Consider the following 15,840-nt stretch of genomic DNA (forward strand, 5'->3'; position numbering starts at 1 on the left):
TTGCGCCACTATTGTTAAAAAGTGTTGCAGTGTGAAATGCTCTTGTTCAGGTTTCCACTCATTCCCTTCCATTCCTCCAAAGAGCCAACCAGCATTCTGTGCCCCCACAGCATGCTCAAGTCTCACTAAGCTCTTCTGGGGGCTTTCTTCCCCTTTATTTATATTTTTTATAAACGGGTTTTGTGTTGTTTTATACATCCCCCCTTTTCATTTCTGCATATTTTAGGATTACCCCACACCTGCTGGTACCTCCCTTGGATGGTGCTATTCTGCCTACAAAATGTCTGGTGGCTGGATAATAAATTCACTAGTAGTCTATATAAATGGAGCCCCCACAAAAAAGGTGTGTAAGTGTGGAGCCTTCAAACCCCTCCTTTCCAAGACAGGAAGCTGTCCAAAGTGAGGCAGTGAGAGTGTGAAGGAACAGGTGTCTGGTGTCAGCTGGGAAGGGAGGAAGGGAACTGGCAGGTGCCTTCATATTTGTGGTTCTCTTCTGTCCTCCATTCTGTTCCATCTCCCAGTTAACTTTCTCTCAACAAAACCAACAAAAGTGTGTTTTGCTGCCTTAAAGGCTAGCTGTTTTGTTGTGGTGGAAGCTTTTATGAACAATAGCCCACTCTACTTGCCACTTCAGTGTGGCTCTTGCTGCTTTTATTACATGTGTGATGGCACCAAGAGAACTTAACTGAAATTAGGCAGAGGTTGCCAATTTATTGCCCTCCAGATGTTTTGGACTAGAAGTCAAATCAGTCCCAGACCACATGCCCAATGGTCAGGGATGATGGGAGTTGCTGTCCAGAACACCTGAAGAGTGTAATGTTGGCTACCCCTGGAATACAGGGTGATTATAATGGTTGGTGAAATTTGGGTTTTGGTTCCCATCACAAGTCCCCTGTAACTCTTCATTTTTTCCTCATTAGCCACCAGCCCTGCCTGACTTGAGCGCTGTTGGGACACTATGGGGGAAGCCTATTTAGGGAAGAAGATGGAGCTCCTCTCCCTCTCATCTGACCCTGTTTCGTTGAAGGGGGGAGGGGAGGGCCACAGCTCAGGGGAGAAGCATCTGCTTTGCATGCATCCCCGATGGCATTTAGAGGTAGGGCTAGGAAAATCCTATCTGAAACCATGGACAGCAGCTGCAAGTTGGTGTAAGGATAGTACTTAGCAAGGCGGACCAAAAGATTTGATTTTGGATAAGACAACTTCCTGTGCTTGGTCTTGGTGTTGCTATGCTATGGAGTAGTGGGCAGTCCTCAAGAAGAAAGTGACTACTCAAGTTAGCCCTGTTACTTAAAGGAAAACAAACAGTGCAAAGCAAGCTTGGCACCATCCTCAGTACTGGGTTGTTTTGTTTCTCTCCAACAGCCCTGGGGGCAAGTTCTGTGGTGCCGCATCTCAAAGATGCTATCATGGTGCTGAAAAGGGATAACTAAAATGATGAGGGAGTTTGAGCTCCTTCCTTATTATTTCTTAAATTTGTATACTGCCCTTCACCTGAAGATCATGTCGGTAAACAACATAAAAACACTAAATGAGAACACTAAATGCATAATAAAACCCAAAACCTAACCCAACAAACATATTTAAAAGGCCTTAGAACGTTAATCAGCCAGAGGCCTACTTGCAGAAAAACATAAAGATAAGTAATGAAGGTGCTAACTAGGAGAGCGTCCCAGGGAAGAGCATACCACAAAGGGGGAGCCACTGCAGAAAAGGCCCATTCTACTCTTGCCACTTTCTGGACCTCTCATGGAGGAGGCACACAAAGAAGGGCCGCATGATGATCGCAGGGGCCAGGTAGGTTCATATGGAGAGAGGCACTCCTTAAGGTATTGTGCTCCTAAGATATTTAGGGCTTTATAGGGAAAAACCAGCACTTTGAGTTGGGCCTGGAAACCTAATTGACAGAGCAGTCGGACCAGGATCGGGATGCCGCTGACCAAGTTCGCAAGCAACAGCTCAGCCTCTTCTTCCCCTCCCATGAGGGAACGAAGCGGCAGCAGGAGGAGAAACCCCTCTGGACACCACTTTGCCCCCTCGAGGAGAAAGAAGTGGCGGCGGCAGCAGTCTGGCGGTCCTGGCCACCGAAAGCGGCGTTTGCCTGGGGTGGGGAAGCGTCTTCGTTCCCCGCGTTGCTCAAGGTCAGAGGGCTCTGCTCGTCTGCTCTGGGGGGCAAGAACAGCCCCTCTCGTGGGGCTTGTAGCGGGAGGGCGGCAGCAGGACACAGTGTGCGCCCCCCCTTCCGCCCCGGTGTTGGTGCCAAGTGGCCATTAATCCGCAGGCCCGCGGCCCGGACTGCGCAATAAATACCTGTTGCCGGGGAGGAGGGAAGGGCGCCACGCGGCTGAGCTCCTCCCCCCGGGGGAGACCGATGGTCCCCAGCTCCGCACGCGGCCGAGCAGAGGAGCGCGCGAGCCCCGAGCAGCTGAGACGCCCTTCTGCCCGTCCGTCGAGCAGGCTGGACCCGCGCAGGCGCCCCTGGCACGACGTGGCCGCCATGCGCTCCATGCTGGCCGACGAGAGCGCTTTCTGCGCCGCGCCGCTGCACGACTGGCCTTGGAGCGCCTTCGGAGGGAGAGCCGTCGCCGCCGCCCCCCCAGGTAAGCCGGCCCAGGGCTGGAGCGAGCAAGCCACGGAAAGAGCCTCCCTCGAGGCCTCTGGGCTCCGGGCGACCGGCCCTTCCACCAAGGCAGCGCCTGTCTTTGCTTTGCGGCGCCCGAAAGAGGTCGGGAGTCAGGCTGCTGGGTTCCAGCTAACCCAGTCTTGTCCACGCTCACCGGCAGCGGTTAACTTCTCCAGACTTCCAGGCACCGGCGAAAGTCTTCCCCAGTCCGGTCTGGATGGAGCCGGGGACCGCCTACGTGCACACCTCGGAACAGTTTTTTCCAAGAAGAGCGCTTCCTGCTGTCAGAAGCGCTACTGCCCCCGAGGGAACGGCTCTGGGCCGCGGGAGTTGCAGGGCGTTTCTGTGCCCCTGGCCCACCTTGTAGCTGTCCCGACGAGGCCCGCTCCCTCGAGTTTCCTTGGCTCAGTGCCGCTCCCACCCTCTCCCAAGCCCGAGTGCTTCGGAGAGGGCTGTAAAAGGAGACTCCCCGGGGGGTTCCTGCTCTTCATTCAGAACCCATGTCTGGGAGAGAGGGGGGGGGTCATTGAAATGCCCTCCTCGGAGACTCCTTCTCCAAGCCACCCAAGGGGGCTCGACGTGACGCCTTTGCTCACGAAACATGGCCACCTAGCTTCTTGCTGGGCTAATTTAATGCGGGGTTAAAGACCAGCCAGATAGAGCGGCCAGGAGGAAACACCAATGGATAAGGCTACCAAAATAGGAGGGGAGGATGAGCAACGAGCAAAACCTGGCTCGAGTCACCCTTAATAAAAGATCTTTGCAGCTATAATGTTGTCTAGGGCAAACTTTAGATTCAAACCCCCCACCCCACCCCGCCCAAATCAAAAACATGTATCCATGAATGTCAGTTTTTTTCTTTTAGCAATGGGGTGCAGGTATATTTTAAAGTGCAGCAGCTCATCCATGAAGTGCCCTCTACCCCAGCCACACACTATCCTCAACAAGAGTCCAAAAATGCAGCCAGTTGTGTAAAGACGCCCTTCTTTACAAAATTTAAGGAAGAGTAACTTGTAGCACATGACAACTGCTGTCCAAGGCGTATCTACCTGGAAGTCAGATTTGTTGAATACGGTTCTGACTGCATGAGCCTTAGCAAAAGATCTTCAACCAGCAACTTTACACTTTTAATTAGAAATGCAATCTTGCAAAGGAGTGCTATAGCCCTGCATGTCCTCAAGAGATTTGGTAGTTATAGCAATAGCATTTGATGGGGGTCTGTGGTCCACCCCATTCTATTATATTCTGAAAGTCACTCCCCACACCCCACCAATCTATTTGCTTACTAGGGAGAGGATTGCAGGTTGGTGTTCTCTTTCACGCTAGCAAAACTGAACATTTTCCTGATATGTAGAGGAGGGAAATTCCAAGCTCTGATATTGTTTAAAATTTAGATGTAGCCAATGGCCTGTGGAGCACCAAGTAGTTTCAGAGTCAGGTTACCTGTTCAGGGGTGATTTTATCCACAGTGGAGTAACTGACATATGCATGGATTTCAGACCATTTTGTAGTTGAATATTAGATCTTACAAAGCACATGTGGATAGTTCTTGAAGTTCTGTTATCATTTTTAACATGGCTGTAGCTAAACTCCGGAGAGTCATGGGGTAGAACAGATTTGATTTCTGGTCTCATCATTTGATTAATGCAGCTTGATAGGACTGAGCTGTGAGTAATTGGAGTGCAAAAGTTATATGATGCTAGTCCTGTAATTTTTAATATGTTTTTATTTTTGGTTGGGTGGGTGGGACTGTCATAAACAAATGAGAGTGAGAACAGGCAGTGGGTATGTTGAGCTGAAAACCTTCTCTTTCCACATTATTCAGGGTCTCTGAAATATTCCATCATAGCTGCTATGTAACAATCAACAAAACCCCTAACTGAAACAAATCACAGAATTGAGACAATCTGGCACCTTATTTTATAATACCAGAATATTTCCAGGAACAACAAAGGCTGTAATAAGGGAGTACTATATAAAACAGCTTCTTCTCTAATCCCCTGCCTCCAAAATACATATTTCTCTCCTCTCTGTTCCGTCACCTGAATGCATTCTCTCGACCTTCAGAGCTTTTTCTAATAAAGGCAATGTCCTCAAACTCTTCTGTACGTGTCTGTTTGTATTCAACATTTTTTTTTGGGGGGGTGCACATTGTGGCAACTTTCTTGATTCCTTAAGAGAAACAGGGGCACTTTTTACTATGACAAAGGTCCCTGTGCACCTCAACTTTGTATTTATTGCTAATCTGTAAGGCATGGCTAGGAACAGCTGGTACTATAACCTCAGACACAAGTACTAAGAAGTGTGTGAGCTCATGCAAAATATCTTGGGAAGAGTTAGCGAGGCCTGGCATTTCCCTGTTTTGATGCTCAGGTTCAAAGACAGCCACTATGGTGCAAGGACTGAGTGTAGAACTTTAGAGTGAGAAGACCTGGGTTCACATCCTGGTTCAACCAGAAAGCTCACTCTCTGTCTAACCTACTTTGAGAGGGCCATTGTGAAAAGGGTATTGAAACTATGTGGCTGTGGTGTCAGCATTGTTTGTCTGCATATGCAACTCAAGGTCAGTATCCTGGGGTGGCAGAGATTTTTTTTAGAGAGGGCAGCAATGAGTCCAAGAGGTACATTCCAGAATTTGTTGCAACAAACTTGGGACACAGCCCTTGAATCATGTGTTACACCCCAGCATCCTCTTGCTTGGTCAGTCTCACAGGGCTATAGCAAAGATGAATGCTTGCAAAGGTGTTTCTCCAGTAAGTAAACAGCAGCAGCAGCGGCAGCAGCAGCAGCAACAACAACAACAACAACAAGAAGAACTTGGAAGAACATTACCTTATGGGATGGCATACAAATATTGTTACTAAGTAGTCATACCTCGGGATGAATATGCTTCAGCTTAAATATTTTTGGGTTGCACTCCGCGGTGACCCGGAAGTAATGGAGCGCGTGACTTCTGGGTTTTGTTGTTCACACATGCGCAGACGCTCAAAATGATGTCATGCGCATGCGCGGAAGTGGCGAAACGCGACCGCGCAGTCGCGGCTTACATTTGCTTCAGGATGCGAACGGGGCTCCAGAATGGATCCCATTCGCATCCAGAGATACCACTGTAAATAATATCACATAGCTCAGTTTGTTAGAGCATGGTGCTGATAATGCCAAGGTTGCAGGTTTGATCCCTGTATGGGACAGCTGTATATTCCTGCATTGCAGGGGGTTGGACTAGATGATCCTTAGGGTCCCATCACACTCTACAATTCTATGATTTAATAAAAATAAAAGTTATTTTAATACAGGGTTGGTAGTTCACATGACCCTGCACAGAGTTAAATGGACAGTACCTGTCCCAATGGGCTTATGGTTTAAGGCTGAGGTTTTCAACCTTTTTGGGTCCACGGCTCCCTTGACCAACTACATTCTTTCCGTGGCAACCTGTGGGGCTCAGGAGCCCAGTTGTGTCACCCCTTGCCTGCTGAGCTGACAGCACCTCACCCTTTTTCAAACACCCTCCCTTGTGGAGTGTTCCCTCAGCCTCCTCTCTTCTCTCCTTGGGAGTCCTCTGGGGAGCCACTGCTGCCGCCCTTGGTCCCTGAGCTAAAAGAGAGGTGCCTCTTCACAGTGCCCCACAGGGGCCTGGGAAGCACCCCCTGACCAGCCCCAGCGGCACCATTCACCTGGCGAGCTTGTAGCCAGGGCGGCTGCAACAAACAGCCACACAAGCCTTTGGGAGGCAGAGACCCAAGAGGGCACCAGGGGATGGAGAGGAGGCAAGAGGGACAGAGGCCCGTAGCACCCCTGACCATCATTCAAGGGTGCCACAGGACACTGGTTGAAAAGCCCTGGTTTAAGGCATCCTCCACCCAGGTATGCAAGAGGCATTAACACAGTTCAAGGACACCTTCCAGCTGAACACAGCTGGAGGGGGCTGTGGCTTGGGTGCTGTCCAAAGGGCCAAATGGAGGGTTGCATTTGGCCTCAAGGCCTGAGCTTCCCCACTTCTGATGTAGATGCTGGCCTCTATTCAGAGGGGATATGGTTCTACAGGAAGGGGGCTTCCCCAGAGAAGTTCCTCCTTCTGACCACCTCTGCAAATCAGGAGGGTCTTATCCAACAATCCTAGTGAGTGGGCAGGAAACCCTCCCTGGCTTGTGGGAGGACTTTCTTTGTGCAAGGGGCATCTTGCACTAGCCTTGTGCAAGCAATTCCAGTCAGTGGGGAAGAGAGGAGGCCAAAGGCCCCAGTGTGGCTCATTTACTGCCTGTTTTATATTGACTGGTGCTTCTGTTGCCACTTAAGGATTTTACTGTATGCTTTCCATGTCCGAACCAGGAACCAGGAAACCACAACTGGGGGTGTAAAAAGCAGTAAATGAGATCTTTAAAAGACTGTTGCTGGTGGTGGTGGTGGTAGGGACCCGTCTTTATGGTATTACAAAACTTTTAAAGGCCTGCTTCAATAAAACACTGTTTAAAGGCAGCTGATAACGCTGTCGTGAGGAGAATATTGCCCTTGGTTATGAAAATGGTATGCATTTCCACAGCTACTGTATAATGGACTGAGGCCAGCTGAAATAAATATACAGGGGGGGGGCAGAGGTGATGGGATGGTGGCAGCTCTGGAGCATTACTTAGATGCGCTGGAACATCAGAGAAAAGTCCCAGGGATATAGAATAAGAGAGAGCAAGAAAATGCAGCTATTTGAGGGTTTTATAAGCCACAGACAGGCTACAGAGCAAGGAAAGTGAAACTAGGGAAGAATTAGTGGCAAGCCAGGAGAGCAAAAAGGAGAAGACGAAGTGTAGGCAAGGAAACCACTACCTTTGAGAAAATCTTAGGAGCTGTAGGTAGGAAAGGCTATGCTAAGAAAAGCAGACTAGCACACAGGTCCTGATATGATATGGGTGCCTAAGCTCAACTGGTGAAAGTCCCGCCAGGTGGTCCCTAACAAAACGAGACAACCTGCAGCTCCAAGGATCCTGGGGACCTTAAGGAATACAATTATGATAGCAGTTTTTCTAAATCTGATACCCTCCACATGTTTTGGACTACAACTCCCATGCTGGCTGGGACTTAGTAGTCCAAAGCATTGGGAGGGCACAAGTTTTGGGAAAGCTGGTCCAAGCTGTTCTAGGAAAATAGGGAAGGGAAATAGGGACTTGGGGGGGGGAAGGGTAAGTGGGTGGCAAGACAGAAGGAGGGGGAGAGTGAGAGAGAAGCGCTTTTGGGCACTTGAAAGGTATAGCACTATCATCAGTTTTTGTACTTGACCGATTCAAAATTTAATTACATAAATTATTTCCTGGCTAGTGTGACACACCCATGGTAAAGGCACTTCCACATGTTGCACCTCAAAGTTAGAACACTAGCAGGGCTTTCAGTGTGGGTGCCACTGTTCTGTGGAACAGCATTTTTATTGAGAGGCAACAGGTGCTCACTATCTGCACTTTTCCAGAAACTGGTGATATTTTTATTCTGACAAGCCTTCCCACCTGGATGAATACATCTCTGCCACAAGCGTCCATTTTGTATTTTTTAAAAAAATAATATTTGTGTTATTCTGTATATTACCAAGATATATGTTTCATATATACCATGTACAGATATGGAAGGCAATATAATAATAATGATGATGACAAATGGGAATAGTTCTGCTAGGCTGAATTTGGATTCCCTTGGTCTGAGGGTCCCCACACCTGCTTTAATTCCTCCCTCAGTGAAGGTTAAAAGACTGCTAAGGATCGTAAAATGGAAGCAGCATTTTGTGTAAACGCATCTCTATTCCTGGAAGGCTCTTGACCGCTCATCACAAAAGAACTGACACCCCACTCTTCGCGTCAAGTTCTAGCAATAGAGAACACACAGTACTGTAGTAGGTGATCTCCATAGATGTAGGGTTTTTATAAAAAAGAAAAAAACACTGTACACAGAACTATAGCAGCAGCTCTTTGGGTTCTGCACAAAGGCATTGTTAGCTTTGTCTCACAAGTCCACCACTGTCCTTCCTCTAAGGATGCCACGAGGGGAAAAGGCGGCAACACAACAAAGGCCCTGCCAAGCTTAGCAACAAGTCAGGAAGTGCCAGCATGGCCTGGGGTCACTGGAGCAGTTGACAGATGCACATTATTTTCCAATTACTATTGGAAAATAATCAACTGCCTCGCTCCAGCTAGTGGTATATTAAGGAAACACCTGCTTATTCTCTCCCCCCACAATTTGATTAAAATAACGACTGGCTTAAATTGTTAATTGGCTCATCCCAATTAATTTCCTGCCTTTTGTATGACATGCATGCACTATTTCCATCATAAGGCAAACATTCAAGTTGCTCTTGGTTTTATCTTATATGTACTTGCTAATAATTATATAAATAGGATTGTAATGTTTCTGAAAAGCAATTAAAATGGAACAGAGGAAACTTTTCCTATTCTGAATCAGGTCATTGGTCCGTCTAGTTTAGTACTGTTTACACCAGGTGTGGGGGACCTTTGGCCCTCCAAATGTTGCTGAACTATCAGCCCCAGTGAGTATGGCACATTTCCCTTACCTGCTTAACAATTTAGAATAACTTGAGGTTTTTAATGATAAAAAGTGATGTCTAACAGTCCCGTCCAGTCCTGATCCTCATCAGCATGTTGAAATGGGTGTTTGGAGCAGGGTTAGAAACATACAAGACTGGCATCCCTCATGGGAACATGGGAATGTCACTAATCTAAGACAATGTAAAATATTCCACAACAAAGATTAAAATGGCATTAAAAATGGACTCTCTAAACAGCTTTCAGGAGAAAGTAATGTCAGCAGTGTTAGAATGGCATCAAGTTGTTTTATTGTGTGTGCTGTAGCATTTGTTTCTTTCTCTCAGTTACAGACACAATTTTTGTGTGTATGTCTAAGCTTAAGAACAAGCGATCGAGGATGAAGAGGAAAGCTGGGGGGAAATGCAGCCTCCCAAAGTGCGGAGGAGGCTGAGAAAAAGGGCAACAAAAATGAAAAGCCTTCTGAATGAAGGCAGATTGGAAAGATTGGATTTGTTTCTTTTAGAAAGAACAAGTGGGGTGGAGAGAAGAATGGCATGAAGAAAACTGATTATCTCCTACAATCATGGGAACATTTGCAGAAAATGAATAATGGCAAAATTCACAACTGATAAGAAGAAATATTTTCCCTGTGGTACTTAACTGGAATGCAGTAGATTCATGGCTGTGTTGGGTGTAATTGAGGCCAAGGATTTGGTGAGGAAAAAGTAGATTCCAGAATGGCAAGAATCAAGACAGCTAGGAGACTTAACACATTCACATTTTAGATGGTTTGCATACCCACACGAACTTTTTCTGTACTCTGGAACTGAACTAGAAGTGCAGGAAATTAGACAAAGGAGGTGCCTCTTGTCACACACAGAAAGTATGTGTGTGCACATGTGACTCAACCATACAGAGTATGTGGTTTGTAGTCATCTCCTGTCTGCGGTTTAAACAGACAAGGGCTGGCATAGCTGACGTCCTGGGGGAAGTTGGAATGCACATCCCCCTCACTTTCTCCAAAAGCCACTTCCTTCACCTGACAAGTGGTGGTGCTCATGATAGGAAACCTGTCTATATCCCTATTCTTGGCCAGACCCAATAGGATGGTTTGGACCTGATTTAATAATACTTGCATACCAAAGTAAACAATAGTATACGGTTGTTTTTCAGTGTTTGCACTATTCTTATTTCTTTAAAAAGAATTTACATACTGCTTATCATTTCAGCGCCTAGGGCTTGCCGATTGAAAGGTCGGCGGTTCGAATCCTCGTGGCGGGGTGCGCTCCTGTTGTTCGGTCCCAGCGCCTGCCAACCTAGCAGTTCGAAAGCACTCCCGGGTGCAAGTAGATAAATAGGGACCGCTTACTAGCGGGAAGGTAAACGGTGTTTCCGTGTGCGGCTCTGGCTCGCCAGATGCAGCTTGTCACGCTGGCCACGTGACCTGGAAGTGTCTCCGGACAGCGCTGGCCCCCGGCCTCTCAAGTGAGAGGGGCGCACAACCCTAGAGTCTGTCAAGACTGGCCCGTATGGGCAGGGGTACCTTTACCTTTTACCTTTATCATTTCAAAAATCTTTGAGCAGTTTACTGTCTAAAACAAGCAATATATTAAAACAAAACCACAACCTGAAACCAGTTAATCTGAAATATAAAAATACAGAAAGCATATAAAGAGAAAATAAAACAGAAATCCAGAAGATTCAGACATGTAGAACAGGGTCAAAAACATAAAACAATCACTGGTGATGGTGGAAGAGAAGTGACTCTGGCTTCAGAATATGGAGTCAACAACTGTCATGTTGTTTACCTGCATGAAGTATTACTCAAACCCAGTATGACAACTTCCACCTTCTTGATGGCTTGCCTGCATTTTTCAAAGTATCAGCTGTCTCCAGTTGGGCCTCTCTATACATAAAGATCTTTAGTGAAGGCCATTCTCCAGGTTCTCTCTGCTGCGGTGTGATGGGTGGCTCTTGAGGAAAGGGCCTTCTCAGTGGTGGACCCTTAGTTGCTGAAGGTCTCTCCAGAGAGGCTCACCTGTGAGTCATCTGGATGTCAGTTTAGCACCAAATACCTTTTTGTTTTCCATGACCTTTTAATGTTAGTCTATTTTATGTCTGCTGATGGTTTTATGCTTTTGTTTTATTGCTTTTGCTGCCTTCTCCAAGTTATTTTAGGTTATAGGTTCACATGTTTTATTGTACAGTATTCTGATCTTTGACTGTAGTCCACTCAAGGGCAGGGTAAGCTATTATGTAATCGATATGTTACTATTACTCCTTTACGTAGGCAACATACTGAGGAGATACATCTGGCTTTCCCCACTGTGAACTAATTGGGAGAGCCCCCCCTTAATTATCCTATGGCTTCCGTGGTACAAGAGGGAACAGAAAACTCATAATTGTACATTCTGATTCTCAAGAACTTGCCTATTGAGAGTGGGGCCTCTGCACCTTTCCCCTCTAGTGCTTGCACTTCACCTCCTGTCATTTTATAGTCTCCATGTTTCCTTATAGGGTACACCTTTGCATACACAATGGCAGAGGCTGAAGCCCCAGGGTTTTTTTTAAAGAAAATAAATAAATTATAAGGACCTGAGATTCAGAAGGCAGGGGCAGGCAGAAGCCACTCTATGAACACATTGCACTATAAGGCCATTTAAGCCCAGTGCAGCAACAGATCTCCGTGGTTTCCAACGGGAGTGGACTTTCCCTGTAACTTGCTATTTAATTATGATTTTTTAAACTGGGACTTCAGCCTCTGTTCTTGTGCATGCAAAGGTGGTGCTGCCTGCCACGGAGCAACCTTCCTTCACCGAAAACAGCCTTGTGGCACCTTAAAGATAGATGGACTAGTGGAGCACAAATGGTCAGACAGCACAGCCTGCAAAAGCTTCTGCCATAATAAATGTGATATAGAACCACTCAAGGCAAGGGTGCTTGAAGTCAAAGGGAACACAGGACATTCGGTGTTTGGCGGTGGCGTAGCTGTTTTCCCCCTGCAGCCTGGAAAAGAGCAATACCCTTCTGAAAACTGACGCAGAAGAGGACCTCTTAATTCTTCCTCTCCTTAAATATTTCTGTCCTCATCTTTTGGTCAGTAGATGCGAAATAAATACAACGCACCAGTGATCAAGCACGCCAGTTAAAACAAAAGTAGCAATTACAAAAAAAAAAAAGCCGGCGACTACGACACAGCCTACAGTTCCTCACTCTTCCTAAGAGATTGCCTTGACTCTTCTTTGCTCTTCCCCCGAGCTGAAAAGGAAGCTGTACAGCCACCTCCCTCCACTCTGACAAAGAGGCCTCTCTCTCGCGAATATCCCCTGTAGCGCAGGCGCAGAAACCACCCTCGAATCGACTGCGCGAGGCCCCTGTCCATACAAGAACTGGCACATGCGCATTAAAGCCGCCTCTGGTTCGTTTACGCGAGCCGCTCGCACGCGTCGAAGGCTTGAGGGCACTTGTTTGCCGAGCACGGCGCAAACGCGCACAACGTCCATTTTGCGTCGCCTGTTGCCGCTGCCCCGCCGCCTCCCCCCCACGCCCGCGGTCTGAGGCCTTGCGCATGCGCCTCCTTTTCCCGTTGGTTTTTTGTGTTTTCCTCTCTCTTTTTCACCGTCGCCGTGGCTCGAGAGCCGGGAGACGCATGCGCAGTGTCAACGGAGAGGGGGCGGTCCTGCTGGGCTACAGGCACCGAATTCCTGTCAGGAGCGGCGGTGGCTGAATAAGAGCCCGGCCCGCGCCTCCTCTGTCCCTGGTCCCGCCTCCCGCCGCCGCAGCACAGCCCCCTCCGCTCCCCTTGCCTGTGGTCAGCAACCGCTGCGGCGTCCATCCGTCCGTGCCCCCCACCGCCGCCACTTCCCCCCCGTCCCGCCCCCCCACCGCCGCCACCTCCCCCCGGCCGGGCCGCGGAGCTGCGATGCCCTCGGACTTCATCTCTCTCCTCAGCGCCGACCTCGACCTCGAGTCCCCTAAGTCCCTCTACTCCAAGGGTGAGTCTCTGGTGGGCCTCAGGGGGGCGGTGGGAGGAAAAGAGCGCCGCCGCGTTGCATCGACGACTCTGGACTCCGGAGCGGCCTCCTCGCTCGCTCGATCACCGTTGTTTCTCAGGAATTTGTCCCGACCCTGTGGGGCGTGTGCGAGAAGGAGGCCGCTCGGGAGGGACGGGGAGGGGCTGCTGCCCCCCCCCCCGCGCTCGACCAAGGTGAGGAAGGGGCGCAGTCGCCGTTAATAAGGTCACTTTTCGGGTGGGGGCGGGGCTGCGCTCTACACGTGCTCAGAGGCAGTGTCCCTTACTTTAATTCGCTGTCTATCAATTGCCAGATTAGCATCCTTTTTGGCGGTTCACAAGTAAGGTCCAAAACCGTCATGTTTCGTTGAACCGAGAGAGTGTTTCTAAATAGGGCCCCGTTCTCAAAGTGTCACTTTTATTCTTCTGAATTTCCCATCTTCTTCCGTTCTTTCCTGCCATCAGTAGGTCTGTTTACCAGCCTGTTACGTTTCTATCCTGCCTTTCTTTCAAGGAGCTCAAGGCACCCTACATTGCTGAATGCAGGTTGATGCTGCCTCTCCTTGTTCCTACTTCTGTAGATGAACAAATTGTGAAAAACAAATGATCATGAGTCTGTCGCAGCCAGCTATGGTATTGGGCCCAGTGTAGCATGCCACAGAGAGTTGGCCTGAAAATGCAGGAGTTAAGTGGGGAAGTCGTAAATGTTGGCCTGCTAGGAGGAAAGAGATAGAAATGGTAGATTTTTTCTTTTCCCTTACTTCACCTTGATCCTAGTAACCCCTTGGTTCATCTTCTGAAGGAGCTCCAAAAGGGAGAAAACACGAAGCAAACATTGAAGCAAGGCTAGCAACCCTGTAAAATATTTTGCCCTCAAAATAATGGCCAGGGTCAATTAGCTTGCCACACTGCCCTCCCTCCTTTACACCTATCACACAAGAGACACAAAGAGAGAATTCAAAGGAAAACAGCAGTGTACTTATGGAAATCCAGCGGGTTGTTTTAACATGGTATGAGAAAAAGATATTATGTTAAAGTTCAGCTTGTACAACTAGATCATGACTTTTTTAAAATGTAAAAATATTGCAGTTGCCTCAAAGCAAGCATTATAAACTCCCGAAACAGAGGGTTGATTCAACTCAGTTTCTCATTTTCTGCACAAAATGCAGGAGTTATTTCCATTCATGCCCCCAAGGAAAATAGGTCAGACTCTCCAATGGTCTTGTGAAATCTAGAGCGACAAAATAGGTTTGTTGGGTATTCAGACCAATGTTTCAGGTTTACTCAGTATATTTCTTCACAGCATTTCTTGCACTGTTAGACTAATATCTGAATGGGCCCCCAAGGCTAAAATAAATCAGTGTAATGAAAATATGGAGCCAGGGCAGCCAATTGCCCACTTGTATTCCTATAGGCCTTACTGTTATATTTATATGATGGGTTTTTGTCCACTTAAATGTTCACTTAAATTGTGGATTTTCAACATGTGATTTGACACTTTTTTGTTCCGTTTTCGCAAAAGGGCAGGTCTGTGGTTCTTAAAATATGTGCAAGGGTATGGGCAGTTGCTGAGGTTGTCTGAGTGGGATTACAAAAGTTCTAATAATCCCTGCTTTCAGAGAAATGCAGCAGCTGTGTGAGTTATTGATTGACTTTTGCATTGAAGGGAAAAGAAGCATGACAAGTCTTTGAATGAAGTGTTTATTAAGCTTTCCTTGGCTTCCTCAGCAGGATGGGATTTCTCCTGTTTTCTAGTATGAGAAGTAGGAACTATAGTTGGGCTTCCCTTGGCCTTGTCAATATTTGGAGCTTGTAGCATGTTGGATGTGTCAACTTCTCCTTTAGCCAGGGCTGGCCTTGAAGATTCATTTCTGTGTGGATGACAGTGAACACAGCAATTGTTAGATTGTGGAAGAACGCTGGGGCCCAGGGACAGCAGATGCAGTTCTTGTTTGTGCTCTCCCGCTTTTTGGTAATAAACTAGAGGCATATGATTGAGGGGGATAGAAGGAAAATATGGCCTAGTTAGTAATACTGACTTTTGTTGTCAAAATATGTCAAAAGTCTGTGTAAAATTTAGATTAGGAAAAGTATATAAAGCCTTTGATTATAACCAGTGCTTATTTTGTTTTCAATTTTCGTTCAATGTATAAACAAAAAAATTAGTCAAGGCTAGAAAAGAAAGGATTGAACGGGCTGAAAGTGCTCAGACGAGAATGATTTCTTGTGAAAAACTAGTTTTGGACAGGACAATGGTAAATACTAATCCTGTCTCTCCTCTTCCCAGACCCAACAGACATCTCTTTAACAGTATAATACAATCCTATACATTTCCCATTGAAAGTAAGTCCCATCATGTTCAATTGAGCTTACTCCCAAGAAAGTAGGTATAGAACTGCAGCTCAAAGTAGTGAAATTGGCAGTGGATTAGTGTACACTGTCTAACTCTAGCTAATATGTTAACATTTTTATATATCTATTCAGAAACTAAAGAATAGGTTTGTTCTTTACTGTGACAAAATAGGTATTTATTTATTTGTTTCAGAGTTTTAATATCCACCTTCTTCCAGAGCAGAGCTCAGGGCAGTTTGCAACACAAAATACAGTATAAACATGAATATAGGAAAATTATGCAAGACAAAACCATTCTAAAAACAACACTAAACTTCAAGTACAACTAACACAAA

General features: G+C 47.0%; 1 protein-coding gene across 2 annotated transcripts in view; it reads left to right on the top strand.

Annotated features, from left to right (window-relative positions):
* Positions 1-2,274: 2,274 nt before the first annotated feature.
* NFAT5 (nuclear factor of activated T cells 5) overlaps positions 2,275-15,840 on the top strand; it is a 63,327-nt gene continuing 49,761 nt past the window's right edge. The window contains exon 1 of one of the 2 annotated variants that reach the window (XM_053399823.1): positions 2,275-2,600. In XM_053399823.1, coding sequence (XP_053255798.1) covers positions 2,372-2,600 — 229 coding nt within the window. In that variant the 5' untranslated portion in view covers positions 2,275-2,371. Of the gene's footprint in view, positions 2,601-12,588; positions 13,137-15,840 lie in introns of those variants that run through there. The other variant, XM_053399824.1, reaches the window with a different exon arrangement.

This window comes from Podarcis raffonei, chromosome 8 (assembly GCF_027172205.1).
Source record: "Podarcis raffonei isolate rPodRaf1 chromosome 8, rPodRaf1.pri, whole genome shotgun sequence".
Classification (NCBI taxonomy): domain Eukaryota; kingdom Metazoa; phylum Chordata; class Lepidosauria; order Squamata; family Lacertidae; genus Podarcis; species Podarcis raffonei.